Here is a 19,175-nt window from a genome sequence, read left to right as displayed (position 1 = left end):
AAAGATTTTAATTGGAGAATCGATTATTTTAACTCAACCATAATTTTTACACTACATGGCCAAAAGTACGTGGTCACCCTTATTATTCTCATGTATGATTGATCTACTTCCAAACCCACGGTACTGCTAGCTAACCACCAGCCTCCACTCTTCTGGGAAGAGAAATACTGCTTTAGAACTTATAAATAATTATTAGAAAAACTAATGTATACAAATCTGGTGAGACCTGGAACATGTGTATTTAAAAAACAGAAAAGAAAAAAGGTAGCAATGAGCCCAAAGAGAAATTACACTGTTGTTATGCTTTAAATCTCTATTGGCAGAGGAAGATTGCTCCATGTTCCTGACATGAAAGCACAACCCGCTAACTGCCCCCCCCTCCCTCAGTTGACGCGGCACGCCCGTATCATCAGCAGCTGCAGCAGGATGAACAGCGGCGAGACGATGAGGCCGAACCACAGGTCCCTGGCTTGCTCCTGCTCCGCCAGCTTCTGGCACAGCAGCACCTCGCACACCAGCTTCAGGCTGAGCACGGTCAGCACCCAGAGGAGCCGCAGCACGGCCAGGCGCTTCTCGTTCTCCTGGTACAGACGGATCGACACGATGGCCGTGAAGTAGGTGCTGAGGCCGTCGGCGGCGAACAGCGGGACGAACACCAGCCACCAGCTCAGCGTAGGGGTGAACATGTCGGCTCGCAGAGCAACCAGCATGCTGAAGACCAGCAACGCTAGCAGGTGGAGGAAGAGTTCAAAGGTGGCAAAGCCCAGCCACTGGACCAGTTCCCTCAGGGAGAACAGCATGGCTGAGGACAGCAGGGTCTTCAACCAGGGACGGACTGACTGGGGACGGCTGAGTCACGCACTGGGCAGCCCTGGTTAGGGGCCAAAGTGCCCCAGAGTTAGGCTGGCAGAGGGTGGGGGTGAGAAGTCACTGACTATGCCTGGGGACTGCAGAGATGATCCACTTCACTCTTGGCTACATCTTCAAATCCACTCTGAGGAGGAGGAGGAGGAGGATGACGACAGGGGAGGATGACTGCAGGAAGTGCTCCCAGTCTCTGGAAACCCTTCCTTGTGTATGATAAAGAAAACACAACATTAATAAAGAGGACACAGTGCGCTACATCGGACAGAACCGATGAAGAAACGAACAAGGCATACGCCCACACGTTGTCTGTAACGTAGAGCAGACAGGGCCCACGTATCACATCTCTCTAAATGAGTGTACAGCTAACGTTAGAGGGATTCCAGCTATCTTTCTCCATTAATTCCTCACATTGTCAGCTCAATATACAGACCGACAAAGCTGTAAGATACCGGCCGATACAGGCAGATTGAGATGAAATGCCACGCAGTGTAATATTAACCTTACAAATCAAGTCGAACTAACGTTACAATTACTGTAGCCGATCCCTGCACTACAATTGTAAGCTAACCACAGACAGCCAGGTATGATAGAGGCCGTCTCATTACTAGCGCAGCGGACACATAGGCTTAAACTAAATGTATTTGACTGTGACCACACATTACTTTACCTTAATAACGGTGAGGCGTTTTCTCCTCCATCCAGCCAGACGCGAAACTGTCAGTACACAAGGCTAACAAACCTTTAGCATCGCAGCTTCTTTTTTTTACCCCCTTCGCCTCCTGAGAAATATCGCGAGAAGAGTCAACCTGCATTATCTTCTTCTTCAGTTTTAGTGGCAGGCTACAAACCAATGTTTAAGGTGCATGCCTCCACCTACTGTACCGGAGTGTGTCATAGCACGACTTTAAACAATCATAAAATATATATATATATATATATATATATATATATATTATTGTTTATATAAACAATATGTTTATATAATATATATATATATATTATGGATATTAAACCTGTTTTATTTAAATAAAACCCTTTATTTGATGCCCCACCCCCTTCCCATAACTACCACCCTGTCCTGCAATCTATTCCTTTCAACAATAAACTTCCTACAACCTGTCATGACATGTTCAACAGTTACATTTACAAGGCTCACATTTATTTGATGCTGTCCTTTTCATCATGTATAAAGTAGCATTGAGTCCTGTATGTCCTAACCTTAATTATAGCAAAAACGGTAGGCTATTTTCTTTCCTACATTCACCTCTATGACTTCTTACTTTGACAGACTTTTGAATTTTGAAATAATCTCTACCCTTATCTTTTTCCCCCCAATTTTGCGGTACAAAATCTTTACCCTTAGCCTATCATCATTATTCCTAGTTCTTGCCAAGATTATTTAATGATGAATTATTGCTTTTGTTTCTGACCTCCCAAAACAAATGGATTGACCTGATTTCATACTTTGGATTGTAGCTGTAGAATCGGAACATTTCACTACTTTATATGCGGTCTGACCTCCTCTACCCACTGAAGAGTACTGCTAGTTCTGCTGAAAGATTGAACCCGGATTGTACGGTGGCCGAAAAGGCAACTTTTGGTTCATTTGCAATTATTTTCCCTTTTTTTTGTTATCCGTTTGTGTTTAAAGAGTACTGCCACCTGTAATACTCACCAAACGCTGTATGTTTTTGGTTACATTGATATAACAACAATACAATAATTTCTATGTGGGTATTTTTTTAGTTGGTTTAAATAAGCTCCGACTCCAGTCAGTAGGTGGCGGTAGTGCGCCATCACGTCGCCCCAGAACGACGGGTAAAATCAAAGAAGAGACGGTGTGGTTGTAGTTGACCGGAGTGTGGAGAAGTCACGCAGACTCTCGTATGCACAGGTAAGTACGCTGTCTTTATGTAGCGTTTATTGCGTTTTTAATTCACATTTCTGGATTGTAATATCACTTATGTGAGACATTATAAACAGTGGGTCGTGGCGATAGCCGTCCCCGTACATTGTTATTAAAGGTATTTTCCCTGCCAAGGTGAAAAATGACATATTGTGATAGTAATTTAGCCTGCTCTAGTACTCTGCTTAAATGTTAAATAGCACACCAACAATCTGGCAGTGAAAATGTGAAAAGGCAAAAACACGTGGGTGTGAAAAGGCAACTACAGCAGTCATTCTAGTAGTGTGTTTTAAGGTAACGTTACAGTATGTCTAGTTAAAGCTCGAGCTCCTCCGTGTATCAGGAAATGGCTTGTCATCTTAAAGTTGCAGTTTATTATTGATTTATTACTGCCACTTTGCTACGTTTATGGTATTTAAAAATTACAGCAAGGCCCAAATCAAATCATGTTAGCATTGCAGGTCCCAATATTGAATTATTGCGCAGCCATATGGTCCCTTACTTAAAATACATTCATAAGTTTAAAACAAAAAGGTGTTTCTCCTGCTGTAAAAAAAAAAAAAAAAATGTTACGTCATGCCACGGGTGCAACATTGGCCATTTAAGGTTCTATATTTAATAGAGTTTGAAAAGCTGCTGCCTGCTTCCTCTGCAGCACTTGCAGCAAAAACTGTCCTGTCCTGTACACTGTCCTGTGACTCCCATGACTGTCCCGGGACAGTCAGACTGTGAGTCACAGGACAGTGTACAGGACACTACTAACAACAGGACAGGACAGTTTTTTGCTGCCAGTGCTTCTCCTGCTTCCTCTGCAGCGAGACGGAGAGCCGAGCTGCTGTTTGGAGAAGCAGCATCACGCATGCCTGCTCAGTGTTAACGCTGGCTGGGCTGAGCTGAAGCTGAGCTAAGCTGAAGCACAAGAATGTGAGAGCGGGATTCTGACTCTGCCCGAGAGGTCTAAAGTCAAAACAGAACCTGATCTGTTTCCCCGTGTTCCTGTCTGCGTTCTAAACACTAATGTTTTCTCTCTGTTTCAGAGTAAAGATGCAGACACCAGCCGAGTCCATCCTCCACAGCGGCTATTTCCACCCAACGCTCCGATACTGGCAGACCTGCGTCGCCGATCTGAGACCTGACAATCTCATCTACCCCATCTTCGTCACGTAAATGAAAAGTCTCCTACAAATGTATCCAAATTCCAATCACATGAAAGGGCAAATAAAAACAAGTGTAGGCGACAGGAGTTTGACTGATGCCGCAACAACAACTATGGACTATGTTTTCACCATGAGAGGTGGAATACAGTCCAGTATTTGTGATGTTAAACTTAAATGGACTATCTTGGGCTCTTTGTCACTCTCTCCTACAGAGACAGTGCAGATGCAGTGGAGCCCATAGGCAGCCTGCCGGGACAGGCCAGGTAAGAGTCACAGCGACACATCCTATCATATCCTAGCCATCCCATAACTGCAAGCTATCAGGTTCAAGAAAAAAAACAAAACAGGTTTGTGGCACTGTCTTTGTGGGGGCCCGTCATTGACATTCCCTAGCCCCTTACCCTTACCCTAACCTTAACCATCACAACTAAATGCCTAACCTTAACCTAAAATTCTATCCCTAATCCTACAACCAAGTCTTAACTCTCAAACAGCCCTTTAAACTTGTGGGGTCCAGCATTTTGGCCCCACAAAGCTGTCTGGACCCCACAAATATACTGGACTCCCCGTTTTTGGATGCCACGAATATAGTTAAAGAAGCTCACTCACTCACACACACACACACACACACACACACACACACACACACACACACACACACACACACACACACACACACACACACACACACACACACACACACACACACACACACACACACACACACACACACACACACACACACACACACACACACACACACACTCACACACACTGTCATCCTGCAGCGGGGAGCCCACTGAGGGTGTTGTCTTCAGATAAAAGCAGGCTGGGAGGGTGGACCCAGAGCCAAACACTGGACCTGGACCAAGATAAGAAGAGAATCCGTTAGACCTTTTTATTCGAAAACCAAACTGCAAACCCGCCCGCACTTTTTTGCGCGCTTCTGAATTCCAAGACACAGGGACTGACCTGCACATGGTTCTTGAAGTTCCTGTTAGAAATATGAAATGTTGTGTCAGTGCTTATAACTTATAACATTTCCTCAGCTCTTAAGTTGCTTTCGTTGCCTACTTAGTTCTTCTTGAATAAAACTTGATATGGAGCATACTTTTCATTGTGATTTCGGGCATTCCCCGACAGGCCTCTTTGTGTTCTGATGTTATGGTCATATTATATGTTTTCTCATCCAAAGATACGGAGTGAACAAGCTGGAGGGCATGTTGCGGCCGCTTGTGGAGAACGGCTTGAAATGCGTGCTGATTTTTGGTGTCCCTGCAAAAATAGAAAAGGTATGTAAAACAAAAAGGGTGGAAACAAAAACATGTCTTGCAGTCTTATATTTGCCTTCATTATCGCATATATATCTCTATATCTAATACGTCTTTTAATGTGTCAAGTTCCTTAAAGTTAAATGGGCAAATGTGCAGCTTTTTAATTCACCCTTTCCCTGTCAATTTAACTTGCAGCAATAGCAAAAGGCTTTCCACTTTGTAAATAATGAATTTACAATATATTCTTAAGATGCACTATAAGAGTTCTTTACCTCAGGGAACATAGCGAGACAGAATATAGCGAGTGAGTGCCGGAAATTTCAGAAACATTGGAACGTTGCTCTAAATACCTATTTTGAAATGTAGTAAACTGATCTTTGTCTTAACCTCTTGGCACAGAAACCAAAATTTTCTCACTTCTGCCTGTTTTGTTGTTCTATCTTAATAGTAGATTTACAGATTTGCACATTGTAATCTTTTAATTTAGCACTTAGGCCATGCACTGTATTAGAGCTTAAAAGTATCAAATCAATTTTAATTAAATGTAAGAGCAGCAGATACAGAAACACTGTTTTGTAATATGCGGGCACACCAGTGAACTACTGTATGTCACATGTTCAGCTGTTTAGTAGATTTACAAACTGAGAGATACACAGTAGATCACCCATGCCCTGTAAATGCAGACCCCTAAATGACAGCAGAATTCAGATTTCAGTTTTGTGATCAGAGATATTTCAGTTTAGATAATTGCAATTTTAAACTCTTACAACTCTTAGTCTATTTTAAATGTTGTGGTCCGCTAAGTATTGATGCTTTATTGTAACCGCAAACTTTTAGTTTATTTTAAATGATGTGCTCTGTTTAGTATTGGCATCATGAATTAACAGCAAAATAATTTAGTGTTTTATAGACCATAGTTTTTATGAACCTGGGATAATGCTGAAAGGTCAATAAACTTACTAATAAAGCATGAAATAGTTTTAATTTTTGTAAAGATTATTTTTTGGGGGCTTTTCCCTTTTTATTATATAGTGACAGTGAATAGACAGGAAAGGTGGTAGAGAGATAGGGGATGACACGCAGATTAGAACCCAGGCCGCTGCAAAGGACTCAGCCTACATGGGGCGAACGCTCTTACTGGGTGAACTAGAGGCCGCCCCAAATATAGTTATTTTGATGGAAAATTAATTTTCTATGCACATGGAGTTTTATGGTCTAGAAACACAGATTTTCTTGCAGTGTTACTGGTTGAAAACTACACATTTACTATTGTTTGGACTGTGACCTCTTTACTTTTCTGTATATGGTCCACAATCCAAAACGTTTGGCCCCCCTGGGGCAGAGAAACTTGATTAACCTGCAGAGCCCTGACTTCAACCCCATCCAACACCTCTGGGGTGAACTGGAACACTGACTGGGAGCCAGTCCATAGGCTGCGTTCACACTGACTGGGAGCCAGTCCATAGGCTGCGTTCAAACTGACTGGTAGCCAGTCCATAGGCTGCGTTCAAACTGACTGGGAGCCAGGCCTTAGGCTGCGTTCACACCGACTGGGAGCCAGGCTTTAGGCTGCGTTCACACTGACTGGGAGCCAGGCCTTAGGCTGCGTTCACACTGACTGGGAGCCAGTCCTTAGGCTGCGTTCACACTGACTGGGAGCCAGGTCTTAGGCTGCGTTCACACTGACTGGGAGCCAGTCCTTAGGCTGCGTTCACACTGACTGGGAGCCAGTCCTTAGGCTGCGTTCACACTGACTGGGAGCCAGTCCATAGGCTGCGTTCAAACTGACTGGTAGCCAGTCCATAGGCTGCGTTCAAACTGACTGGTAGCCAGGCCTTAGGCTGCGTTCACACCGACTGGGAGCCAGGCTTTAGGCTGCGTTCACACTGACTGGGAGCCAGGCCTTAGGCTGCGTTCACACTGACTGGGAGCCAGTCCTTAGGCTGCGTTCACACTGACTGGGAGCCAGGTCTTAGGCTGCGTTCACACTGACTGGGAGCCAGTCCTTAGGCTGCGTTCACACTGACTGGGAGCCAGGCTTTAGGCTGCGTTCACACTGACTGGGAGCCAGTCCTTAGGCTGCGTTCACACTGACTGGGAGCCAGTCCTTAGGCTGCGTTCACACTGACTGGGAGCCAGTCCTTAGGCTGCGTTCACACTGACTGGGAGCCAGTCCTTAGGCTGCGTTCACACTGACTGGGAGCCAGTCCTTAGGCTGCGTTCACACTGACTGGGAGCCAGGCCTTAGGCTGCGTTCACACTGACTGGGAGCCAGGCCTTAGGCTGCGTTCACACTGACTGGGAGCCAGTCCTTAGGCTGCGTTCACACTGACTGGGAGCCAGGTCTTAGGCTGCGTTCACACTGACTGGGAGCCAGTCCTTAGGCTGCGTTCGCAAAATAATTTTGTGTTTTATAGACCATAGTTTTTATGAACCTGGGATAATGCTGAAAGGTCAATAAACTTACTAATAAAGCATGAAATAGTTTTAATTTTTGTAAAGATTATTTTTTGGGGGCTTTTCCCTTTTTATTATATAGTGACAGTGAATAGACAGGAAAGGTGGTAGAGAGATAGGGGATGACACGCAGATTAGAACCCAGGCCGCTGCAAAGGACTCAGCCTACATGGGGCGAACGCTCTTACTGGGTGAACTAGAGGCCGCCCCAAATATAGTTATTTTGATGGAAAATTAATTTTCTATGCACATGGAGTTTTATGGTCTAGAAACACAGATTTTCTTGCAGTGTTACTGGTTGAAAACTACACATTTACTATTGTTTGGACTGTGACCTCTTTACTTTTCTGTATATGGTCCACAATCCAAAACGTTTGGCCCCCCTGGGGCAGAGAAACTTGATTAACCTGCAGAGCCCTGACTTCAACCCCATCCAACACCTCTGGGGTGAACTGGAACACTGGCTTGGGAGCCAGTCCATAGGCTGCGTTCACACTGACTGGGAGCCAGTCCGTAGGCTCGTTACACTGACTGGGAGCCAGTCCATAGGCTGCGTTCAAACTGACTGGTAGCCAGTCCATAGGCTGCGTTCAAACTGACTGGGAGCCAGGCCTTGGGCTGCGTTCACACACCGACTGGGAGCCAGGCTTTAGGCTGCGTTCACACTGACTGGGAGCCAGGCCTTGAGGCTGCGTTCACACTGACTGGGAGCCAGTCCTTAGGCTGCGTTCACACTGACTGGGAGCCAGGCCTTAGGCTGCGTTCACACTGACTGGGAGCCAGTCCTTAGGCTGCGTTCACACTGACTGGGAGCCAGTCCTTAGGCTGCGTTCACACTGACTGGGAGCCAGTCCATAGGCTGCGTTCAAACTGACTGGTAGCCAGTCCATAGGCTGCGTTCAAACTGACTGGTAGCCAGGCCTTAGGCTGCGTTCACACCGACTGGGAGCCAGGCTTTAGGCTGCGTTCACACTGACTGGGAGCCAGGCCTTAGGCTGCGTTCACACTGACTGGGAGCCAGTCCTTAGGCTGCGTTCACACTGACTGGGAGCCAGGTCTTAGGCTGCGTTCACACTGACTGGGAGCCAGGTCTTAGGCTGCGTTCACACTGACTGGGAGCCAGTCCTTAGGCTGCGTTCACACTGACTGGGAGCCAGGCTTTAGGCTGCGTTCACACTGACTGGGAGCCAGTCCTTAGGCTGCGTTCACACTGACTGGGAGCCAGTCCTTAGGCTGCGTTCACACTGACTGGGAGCCAGTCCTTAGGCTGCGTTCACACTGACTGGGAGCCAGTCCTTAGGCTGCGTTCACACTGACTGGGAGCCAGTCCTTAGGCTGCGTTCACACTGACTGGGAGCCAGTCCTTAGGCTGCGTTCACACTGACTGGGAGCCAGGCTTTAGGCTGCGTTCACACTGACTGGGAGCCAGGCCTTAGGCTGCGTTCACACTGACTGGGAGCCAGTCCTTAGGCTGCGTTCACACTGACTGGGAGCCAGTCCTTAGGCTGCGTTCACACTGACTGGGCGCCAGTCCTTAGGCTGCGTTCACACTGACTGGGAGCCAGTCCTTAGGCTGCGTTCACACTGACTGGGAGCCAGTCCTTAGGCTGCGTTCACACTGACTGGGAGCCAGTCCTTAGGCTGCGTTCACACTGACTGGGAGCCAGTCCTTAGGCTGCGTTCACACTGACTGGGAGCCAGGCCTTAGGCTGCGTTCACACTGAACGCAGCCTCTAGTTCAATTGAATTGAACTAGAGTTCGTCTGTCCTGCTGGTGCGGTTCGTTTGGGCAGGTGAGAACGTGGCAATCAAACTCTGGTGCGCACCAAAAGCCGACCAAACAAGCGTACCAAGACCTGCTTGAAGAGGGGGTCTCGGTACGCTTTCAATCGAACTCTGGAGTGGTTTGTTTGTGATGAGAACGTGATCCGTACTCGAACCGCACCAACTATACATACTCCTCCAGTCTGAGCTAGTGTCTCCTAGTCAGGTGTGTTTAACAATCTGAGATGCAGCAGAGCAGCAGACTGTAGCAGCTTGCAGTGTTTCTCTCACAGAAATAGACTGCAGTCAAGCTAAGGCGTCCGTCACTCGCATCTCCGTGGTCAAACCAGCTGCCGCTAAAATTGGAGACAGACACCGGCAGAGCAGAGCGAAGTCTTGGTGACCAGAGCAGATGTAGTAACGTCTCTTGCGCAACAGTGTCTGATAATTTTATTGAAAACACTGACTGGGAGCCAGGCCTTAGGCTGCGTTCACACTGACTGGGAGCCAGGCCTAAGGCCCGATTATCGGCCGTGGGACAGTCTGGCGAGGTCAGTGACTCAAATCTGTTTGGTGTGTCCCGTGCCGTCGTCCGTCTGATGGGCTGTCGGCGTTCATTTTGGCCGACCTGACATGTTCGGTCGGCGGCAGGGAAATCGGGACTCACCCGGAAATGACGAGCGGAATGAGGTGACTAGTCTCTCAAAATCTGATGAAAATCTTTTAAACTGACCTTTGTTGAGCTGAAATGAAGACAGATTCAGCAACTGCACGGCCTATTTCTCGCTTAAAATGTTTTCAGAAACATGTTTCAGTGAACTACTTTAGTACAATATGAGATCGGATCCTGAACGGCCGCCATGACAGTCTGGCTCTCAATATCCGGAGAAAACAAACCCATGTGACGCGTTCGTCCAATCAGCTGCCGGTTTTCATTTCTTGGGCAACATTACAGATTAGCGCCGCCTGCTGTTATAGAGATGTATTACGTCTCGTCTCCTCTCGTCTTTTTGGTCTGTTCTGTGGCAGTTTTTTGGACCTCGGGGACGCGACTGATCACATCGACGGGGTTTTCTGTCAACGGTCGCCCGTCGGCTATATGTGTCCCGGCCTTTAGGCTGTGTTCACACCGACTGGGAGCCAGGCCTTGGGCTGTGTTCACACCAACTGGGAGCCAGATGCAAAAAATAACCGCAGCAGCCTGTGGCGCAAAATGAAAGCGGAAAAAATGAAGCAGAAAATTGCTGGTTTGCTATTTATTTATTTTTAAGTCTAAACGCAGAATGATTTCTTACCCAACATCAGTGTTGGACCCCTCTCATGCTCTCGTGGCTGAATGAGAACAAACCCCTTGCAGCCAGGTTCTACCATCAGTCCTCTCAGAAGAGTGGAGGATGAACTAGCAGCAGATTAATAAACCCATAGTTCTGGATCGAGATGTTCTGAGTGGCAGCGAACCTTTCTCCTTTACACTCACACTCACACGACCTAACACACTCGTGTTCTGGGCTCCTCCCGTTAGGACGACCGGGGTTCAGGAGCCGACACAGACGACACGCCGGCTGTCCTGGCCGTGAAGAAGATCAGGTCCCTGTTCCCTGAGCTGCTGGTGGCGTGCGACGTCTGCTTGTGTCCCTACACATCACACGGACACTGCGGTCAGTAGGCCTGTGTTAGAAAATGATGATACTCTTCTCTTCTCTGTTAATGTTAAAGAGTTTGTTGAGAGAAAATCCCGCACACTGACCATTACGCAAGCAATAATTTATTTAGAAAAATACAACGTTTCGATCCCAGGTCTGGGATCGAAACGTTGTATTTTTCTCTCAACAATTTTTGATCTGTTACTACGCATAAACATTTCGATCATATCCTACGCAAATGCCCGACCAAAGAGGTGTGCGAAAAAGTTTTCTCACCATATTAAAGAGTTTGCATTGGAAGAAAGCCCAAATACTGCTGGCGCTCTCACAAGATAATCATGGGAGCCACTGACTAACCTTGTGAAAAGCACAGAATGCTCCTGAGGAGGAGGAGGAGATGCCCTGCCTGACCAAGAGATAAGAGACAACATCGCCTTTTGTTATTATGACTGTATTAAAAAGCTGCTGTTGAAGGCTATAGTTAGTCATTTTTCTGTACTTGCTGCGTGCTGTAAAATTTACTGTTTGCAAGCATGTAAAAAACTAATTTTGAGAAGAACTTCAATGTTCCTGTCTATTCTTTGATAAATAATTATCCTAACAGACTGTAACAATGATTACATAATTGTCTAATTGCCCTTTTTATTTTTTATTTTTTACATTATCGCGGTGTCTTTGTTTAACCGCAATTCATTGCTAACATAAGCTAAGGTCTTAATGCGTACTACTGCTACCGGTAATCATTGATTTATTTAGTTAAGATATGCCAAATTGTAATTATATAAGTGCTTATTATTCGGGCTATATATTTTGATTATTATTTCAATTGTTAGTTATTGGCACTTGACACCCTAAACACGTTCATAGCAACAAAAAGGGGGGATGCAGTGAGTAAACATGTTTTATGATAATAAAGGGGCATTGTTTTCTTCATAGGCTGTGTACCTGCGTCACTACATTATCTGGGTCACATAACAGTGATAGAACCAAAAGAAGTATCCTGGAATTAACAAAACTTGTATTTGTTTCAAAAAGTAATAAATAAATTAATATTTTTAAGTTTGACTGAAAGAGACAATTCTATTGTTAATCACAATTATTTTTGAGACAATTAATAAATAACTGCTAGCAGTCACTGTCTTCTCCGAAGATTTACCTCCTCTATTTCATTTAAAAAGCAGCGCAGGACAGAAATAATGTGCTAATTACTAATGTTAAGTTCTGTTCTTTCACCTGCAGGTATCCTGAACGATGACGGTACTCTGAACAATGACGCCAGCTGTTTGCGCTTAGCAGAAGTGGCGCTGGCCTACGCCCAAGCTGGTAAAACCGGTTTCTCAAAGGGTCTCTCTTTTTGGTGACAGACAGTAGGAAATGAGCACGACTCTTCCTTCCCCTCAGTGAGCCTCTCCATTCGATCTGAATGATCTATGGAAGTTAGGAATGCACCATTTTCATTTATGTATTAGTTGAGCCTTAATCCACTCATGTTTTCATTCACCAAGATCAGGTGATAGAGACGCTGACAGGTCTGTCGTTTTAGAAAAGAAACGTTGCAAGTGGAAAACAAGCTTTTTAGACATTCTTTGTATAATTAAAGGGGCTTTAAGCGATGTCACGCGTTTTTTAAGCTACAACATTTTTTGTCAAAAACGGCAAACCTCTCGAGCAGCCCGTCCCCTGAACACACTGTAAAAAAAACGCAGTCTCTGTAGACAGACCAGGCTCCACAAACTCCAACAAAAACAAAGTGGCCTACCTGCACCACCAAACATAACAGTCTTCCAGCCAATAACCGACAAGAAGGATTTTGGGGTGGTGGTTGGGGGGGGGTTAGTGCACGGAAGCATGGAAGGGAGGGGGAGGGGACGGGATGAGGAGGAGGGATGGGCGAGCTAGCCTCGTTTTGTTTGAAAATACTTTGAACGTCACCGAGAAGTGCCGTCACCCAACATTGCTTAGGGCACCTTTAGTGGGTTTTAAGAAGGAGAACGTTTCCGAGCCAGAGCAACCATGTTGTTTGTGTTCTAGGATTTTGGGGGCTTTAACAATAAGGGGTAGTTACATTTTACAATTTAAAAAAAAACTGATTTCTGTATTTTTAGACCTCACATTTTAAATTTGGCTAATTTAAGAAAGCTGATGTCATCCTAATCATGTTGTCTTGTGTTGCTCTGCAGGCTGTCACATCATCGCTCCCTCTGATATGATGGATGGAAGAGTCCGAGCCATCAAACAAGCCCTGATATCTAATGGTTTGGGAAACAAGGTAAAGGACGGGAGAGCCCACGTACAAATTATAATATCAAGAACACCTCAAAGAACGAGATCGAGGTCTAGATTTTTCTTATAGTCAACAAATCTCATACAAAAGACCCAAACCAACAGTGCAAATGTTCTGACTTCCCTACTCTGTCTGTTGCAGCTGATTGTTTCCCACTGAAGACGTAAATCTTTAAAAACAGCTAGTCATAAACACACAAAAAAAGTTATTTATTTATGTCCTAAAACAGCTGGGCACTGTAGTTTTTACCAAATGTTACTGAAACAGGAGTAAATGGGGCATTTGTTAGGGACTACTTTCATCTGCGGATTAATACACATTTGGTACAGTGTATGTGGGAATGAGTCCAAATTATTCTGGCTAACCGGATGTACAGTGCTGGGAGGGACGCCCCAAATCTTTTTCCTCACTTTTCCCAACGTTTTTGTCACTTTTTTCTGATGTTTTTGCTGTTTTTTTTGCGCTTTTTTGACGTTTTTGTTCTTTTTTTCCCACTTTTTATAATCTTTTTTTTATGTTCTTATATCATTTTCCCCCCCAAAAAATGCTATAGAATTGAATTAAACACCCAAATTCAATGAAAGTAGTGAACTGATCGTTTATTTTACGGAACCATCCATGGTATTTTTTTGACAATGTGGTTAAAAGAAACCCTAATTTTCTGATATAGAAACATTTTGAAAATGGGGGTAGGACAGCAATGGGTCTCTATGGTACAGGAAGAAGATATATCAGGCTTTGGATACACCATACCTGCAAACTAGTCACTTTTTGGCGAAAAATCGCTGTTTTGAATGGGAAAATGTCATCCACGTGAATCGTGTAGATCCAAAGACTTTTTTTTGGGGGGGGGGGGCTGAGACCTGGTGCTAATACAGCCCTGTTGCCTTAACGACCGTTATCTACTGGACCGAATTGCAACACGGATTTCGGTGCTTTATTTAGGTGCCACTTAAATGCCTGCACTTCTCTCTGATGCTCCGAAACGGACGTTAGAGACAACCTAAACATCGCAGCATGTCACGCTAGTTCACTACACTTGGCAGCAGGTAACGTTAGCCTACCGTTGGCTAGCAGCTGGAGTAAGCACGGTTAAAATGCTGACAGCTAAACGGTGTAAAAGTGTGTCTGTATTTCACTGAAGAGGAACGTAAGACAGCGTGCAGCTGCTGTTGTCTGAAAAACAACACAGATGTTGCATTCACTTGAAACTCGCCAGCCTCGTGCTGCATTCAAAGTTATTGGAAAATACCCTTTTCCCATCCAGTGGATGTTTTTGTCGTTTAACAGGAATTTACTGGTGAAATAAGTTATTGATATATAATTTCCCTTTATTTTCTTCTCCGGGGAGGGGGTTTCAAATGTGTCACCTTTTTAAGCCCTTCTGAGTTTGCAGGTATGATACACACACACACACACACACACACACACACACACACACACACACACACACACACACACACACACACACACACACACACACACACACACACACACACACACACACACAAAACTTGTTAGTAGGATCCAGTCAATGTTGGTTTTGGTCTTAACATGGGATTTGTTGACAATAACAAAGAAATAGTATATTGCAAAGAAGGATGTAAATGTAGCAAGATGTTTTTTAAACTTTACTCTCCTCCTCCAGGCTTCAGTGCTGAGCTACAGTGCAAAGTTTGCCTCTTGTTATTATGGTCCTTTCAGGTAAGGAAGCGCTCCAGGATCAGGTGTAAACAGATCAGTGAAATGGCACTCTGGAGTGAGAATAGACTGACGCTTGCTGCTATGTTTGTACACAGAGATGCTGCCCAGTCCAAGCCTGCGTTTGGGGACAGACGCTGCTACCAGCTGCCCCCCGGAGCCAGAGGACTCGCCATCCGAGCCGTGGTGAGTCGATGTGCGTGTTGTACGGCCGGGAACCAGGTGTTGCGTTGAAGCGGTTGTAGGAGATCTGACTGCCGTTTGTGCGCTGCAGGAGCGAGACGTGAGAGAAGGAGCTGATATGCTGATGGTGAAACCGGGTCTGCCGTATCTGGACATCGTGAGAGAAGTCAAAGACAAGGTCTGTAACTAACTCCGTTAAAGCTTTAGTGCGGAACTTTTTGATATTAACGAACGTCCGTTACATTCAAGCCATCGCCAAATGAGTTGCTATGAAGCTACTCAAGACTTTCAGCTCCACACAACTCTCTCTGGATTTCTCAGTATGTTCAGAAGATTGATCGCGCACAGAACCTTAAGTGAAGATAATGACCTCTTCTGAATAGTCCCATCATGTTTTTTTTTTTTTTTATCCTCCGTGTACTCCTGGTTACATCAGATGATGGAGAAGCTGAGCAACTGTGTGACAGTTTTGTTGTCGTTACTTAGAATTCCTCATGGGGGAGACAAACTATGAACAATAGCTTTAAAGTCAGTGAAGAACAATGCTGCACTTAGGCATTTTGGGAAACAAACTCAGTTACTGTCAGAGTTCAATCAGGCGAGACTTCATTTAGAGTGAACAATTGATTTGTATTTAAGTGCCTGATAAAAAATAATTTTAGAAGGGTCTTTGGCCCCCATCATGACGTGGTGTATTTAGGGGGGAAGTGATGCTGTGATTAGGTCAGGATATTTCCCCCCTAGGGTCTAGACACTGTTGGTGGTGGTGGAGAGAGTTGCTGAAGACCTGGATGATGGAGTGTGGAGCAGGACTGGGCTCTGATGATGAAGACTGGAGGGTCACAGCCGTTTTGTACTGAAATGACAACGGTCAGCAGCAGAGAGCAGAACAGATTTTAAAGTTTGACAGCAAGGATATGATTGGCTAAGAGAGGTCAAGGCAAGATCTGGTTGGACTACTTGGAGTGAACGCCCACAGAGTAGAAGTCTGAATCCGAATTGACTTTTATTTTATTGTCGTTGTAAGTACATACAGCATTATTACATAAAGTGCAGGTAAATAGCAGCATAAGTGGATGAGAGTGCTTATTGTTTTTTCTTATTTAATGTGCAAATGGCTTGTGGGGGGAAAAAACTATTTGCAATTTGGAGAGAGAAAGGCAGAGAGAGCTGAAATTGAATGAGCGTGTAAAGGGAGTCTTTCCGATTTGAACTTTCGCTAAGCTTTATATGAGAAAAATCCCAGAAGCATATTTGGCAAAATGTCAGAATGATTATGTTAAAAACAAAATAAAAATCTTTTTTTTTAAAGGAAGTGTCCACAATGTGATTAATCTTTTGTTTTCCTCCCGCGTCTCTCTTCAGTTCCCCACTCACCCCCTGGCGGTGTACAACGTGTCCGGGGAGTTTGCCATGATATGGCACGGCGCCCAGGCCGGAGCGTTCGACCTGCGGGCCGCTGTGATGGAGGCCATGACCGCCTTCCGCAGGGCAGGTGAGAGGAGAGAGGGGAAAGGGGAGAGGGAGGAGGAGGAGAGGGGGGAGCTTAACGCTCAGATCCCCTGAACAAAGGCCGTGCCCTCCCTAAATTGGCTAAATTTCGAAACGTATCTTTGGCTCTGAAATCCTAAAACACCGGTTTTGTCTTCACATGTAACTGCTGTTTTTAGATGAAGTCAGCTTCAGGACCATCCACCAGCCAAATGCTGGTAAAATATGCATGTGGCTAGTAGATTTAATTCACTCACCTGCCAAAAAAACCCAACAACAATGGTAATGTAATGAGTGGCTTGTAAAATGGGACCATTCACTAGCCATTTGGCTGGTGGACAAAAAGTAAATGTTGCACCCTGGGTACCCTCAGTATGTTTGAAATGAACTAGGTCATCCAGCGTGTGGTCTGACTATGTATTGTAGGGAACAAGAGTTTATAGCTGTAGTGGGGTTAAATGCCTGTTGTCATAGAGACAGGATACTCTGGATAGGTCACGCTAATTCCGCTCCCCATTTCCGGGTGAGTCCCGACTGCCCTGTCTCCGACTGAACATGTCAGGTCGGCCAAAATGAACGCCGACAGCCCCCCAGACGGACGACGGCACGGAACACACCGAACAGACTCGAGTCACTGATCTCGCCAGACTGTCCAACGGCCGATTATTGGCTCTGTGTGTCCCGGCCTTAAAGGTGACTACGCACCGAGCAGATAATCGGCCGTTGAGTTCAGTGACTCGAGTATCGATCGTTCGAATGCCGTCCATCCGTCCGAGGGGCCGTCGTCCTTCAGTTTGGCCGATATGACCATGTATAATCGGCGGGGCGGGCACTGCCGGCAGTCGGGCTCAAATGACCCATCTGATTGGTGGAGTGCTAAGCCGGAAACGGGGAGCGGAATGAGCGTGACTAGAGACGAAAATCTTTTAAACTGACCTTTGTTGATCTGAAATGAAGACAGATTCAGCAACTGCACGGCCTATTTCTCTCTTAAAATGTTTTCAGAAACACGTTTTGGTGAACTATTTTAGTACAATATGAGATCGTATTCTGAACAAGCCGCCATGACGGTCTGGCTTTGAATTTCCGGAGAAACCAGACCCACGTGACGCGTTCGTCCAGTCAGCTGCTGGTTTTCATTTTTTGGGCGACAATACAGATTAGCGGCGCCTGCTGTTATGGAGACGTATTAGGTCTCGGTGCTTTGGTGTGTGCCGAGGCACTTTTTGGACCAACTCGGGGACCCAACTGCCTTTTCTGCCGACGGTCGGCCGTCTGTCAGCGTGTCTGGGCCTTAAGAACACGGGATGCCTGTTTGTAACTTGTTTGTATGAATGAGCGTACCCCTGCAGACACACACTTACAGTATTTGTGCATTATTTAAAAAAATATGAAATGAACTTATTTTGACTTGGAGCACATTTAAAGTAAATGTCCGTGGGTGTCTTAAGTACATGAGTACGTATAGTACAATAAAACAATTTTGTTTCCAAATATGGTGATGTGTTACTATAGGTTTCTGTCACTATAAATCCGTTCTCTGTTGAGCTCAGCTCTTGATGTAATCGGACTTGATGCTATATAGTGTTTCCATGCTCTGTGATGCAGGTGCTGACATCATCATCACCTACTACACACCTCAGCTGCTCAGCTGGCTGAAGGAGTAAAGAATAGAAAAAGGACGGGAGGACCTACAGGCAGAACAAACTTGCTGTTGACTCAATCTAACAAAGAGCACTAACGGATTAAAACGGATAAAAAGGCCTTTCTTTCACTTTTTCTGTTCAGTTTTGATAACATTTCCAATATCAGTATGTACGTGTATCAGGTTGATTTGTAGAAGTGATCCAAAAAAAAGTTCTGTATCAAGTTCTATGTCTGTTTAATCTTTTGAAGGGCTAACATGGAGCTGACCACTGAGAATGTAAAAAAAACTGTCAATCATGTTGCAGTTTTCTAGCAGGAAATGGCTCCTGTGTGTCTTTTGGGATCAGCATTAAATTAAGTCTGTCATCTCTTTTTGATTCATGTGATTATGGAATGTATATTTGTATGAGTTGTGAGAACCGAATTGTCTGATACAGTATATATGTGTCTGCTGACTCAGCTTAAGCACCACCATCCCCTAACATGCGCTCATTGACCACAGGGAATATAAACATTCAATAATAGCTATAAGTGTGTGCGTGTTTTTTTATTTTTATTTTTTATTTTATATTTAAGTTGATACATGGTGAGTAATGCGAGACTACATGGTGAGTAGTTTGGATCAACAGAAGTACGTTTCCAGGATACCGGTAATTGCCTGGCGCCATATTTCACTCACCTTTCACTCTGCTGTGTGTTGCTGGTCTCAAAACCCATTCGCTTCTGTAACAGACTTCGAGCCAGCACGCTACACGCTGAAAATGGCAAAGTTCTGAGGACAATTGGATCGTGCGACAAGCC

At 45.1% G+C, this 19,175-nt stretch overlaps 2 protein-coding genes across 4 annotated transcripts; one reads left to right on the top strand and one right to left on the bottom strand.

Moving 5' to 3' along the window:
- Positions 1–217: 217 nt before the first annotated feature.
- On the bottom strand, positions 218–1,676 carry tmem203 (transmembrane protein 203). 3 transcript variants are annotated; one of them, XM_039780109.1, is made up of 2 exons: positions 1,535–1,676; positions 218–1,070 (listed from the first exon to the last, which is right to left on the bottom strand). In XM_039780109.1, the coding sequence occupies exon 2, from the start codon at positions 798–800 to the stop codon at positions 384–386; it is 417 nt and encodes a 138-aa protein (XP_039636043.1). In that variant the 5' UTR covers positions 801–1,070; positions 1,535–1,676; the 3' UTR covers positions 218–383. The 3 variants fall into 3 exon arrangements, with proteins under 3 accessions (XP_039636043.1, XP_039636045.1, XP_039636044.1); XM_039780111.1 differs by having other exon boundaries at positions 218–1,066; XM_039780110.1 differs by having other exon boundaries at positions 218–1,057.
- Positions 1,677–2,633: 957 nt separating this feature from the next.
- alad (aminolevulinate dehydratase) lies at positions 2,634–18,898 on the top strand. The gene is made up of 12 exons (XM_039780107.1): positions 2,634–2,761; positions 3,811–3,936; positions 4,143–4,193; positions 5,126–5,222; positions 10,948–11,083; positions 12,308–12,391; positions 13,249–13,337; positions 15,001–15,056; positions 15,152–15,239; positions 15,328–15,414; positions 16,602–16,731; positions 18,336–18,898. The coding sequence occupies exons 1-12, from the start codon at positions 2,754–2,756 to the stop codon at positions 18,392–18,394; spliced, it is 1,011 nt and encodes a 336-aa protein (XP_039636041.1). The 5' UTR covers positions 2,634–2,753; the 3' UTR covers positions 18,395–18,898.
- Positions 18,899–19,175: the final 277 nt, after the last annotated feature.

The sequence above is a fragment of the Perca fluviatilis genome, chromosome 17 (assembly GCF_010015445.1).
Source record: "Perca fluviatilis chromosome 17, GENO_Pfluv_1.0, whole genome shotgun sequence".
Classification (NCBI taxonomy): domain Eukaryota; kingdom Metazoa; phylum Chordata; class Actinopteri; order Perciformes; family Percidae; genus Perca; species Perca fluviatilis.
The sequence above is the reverse complement of the archived record's forward strand: the minus strand, read 5'-3'. Positions and strand labels throughout refer to the sequence as shown.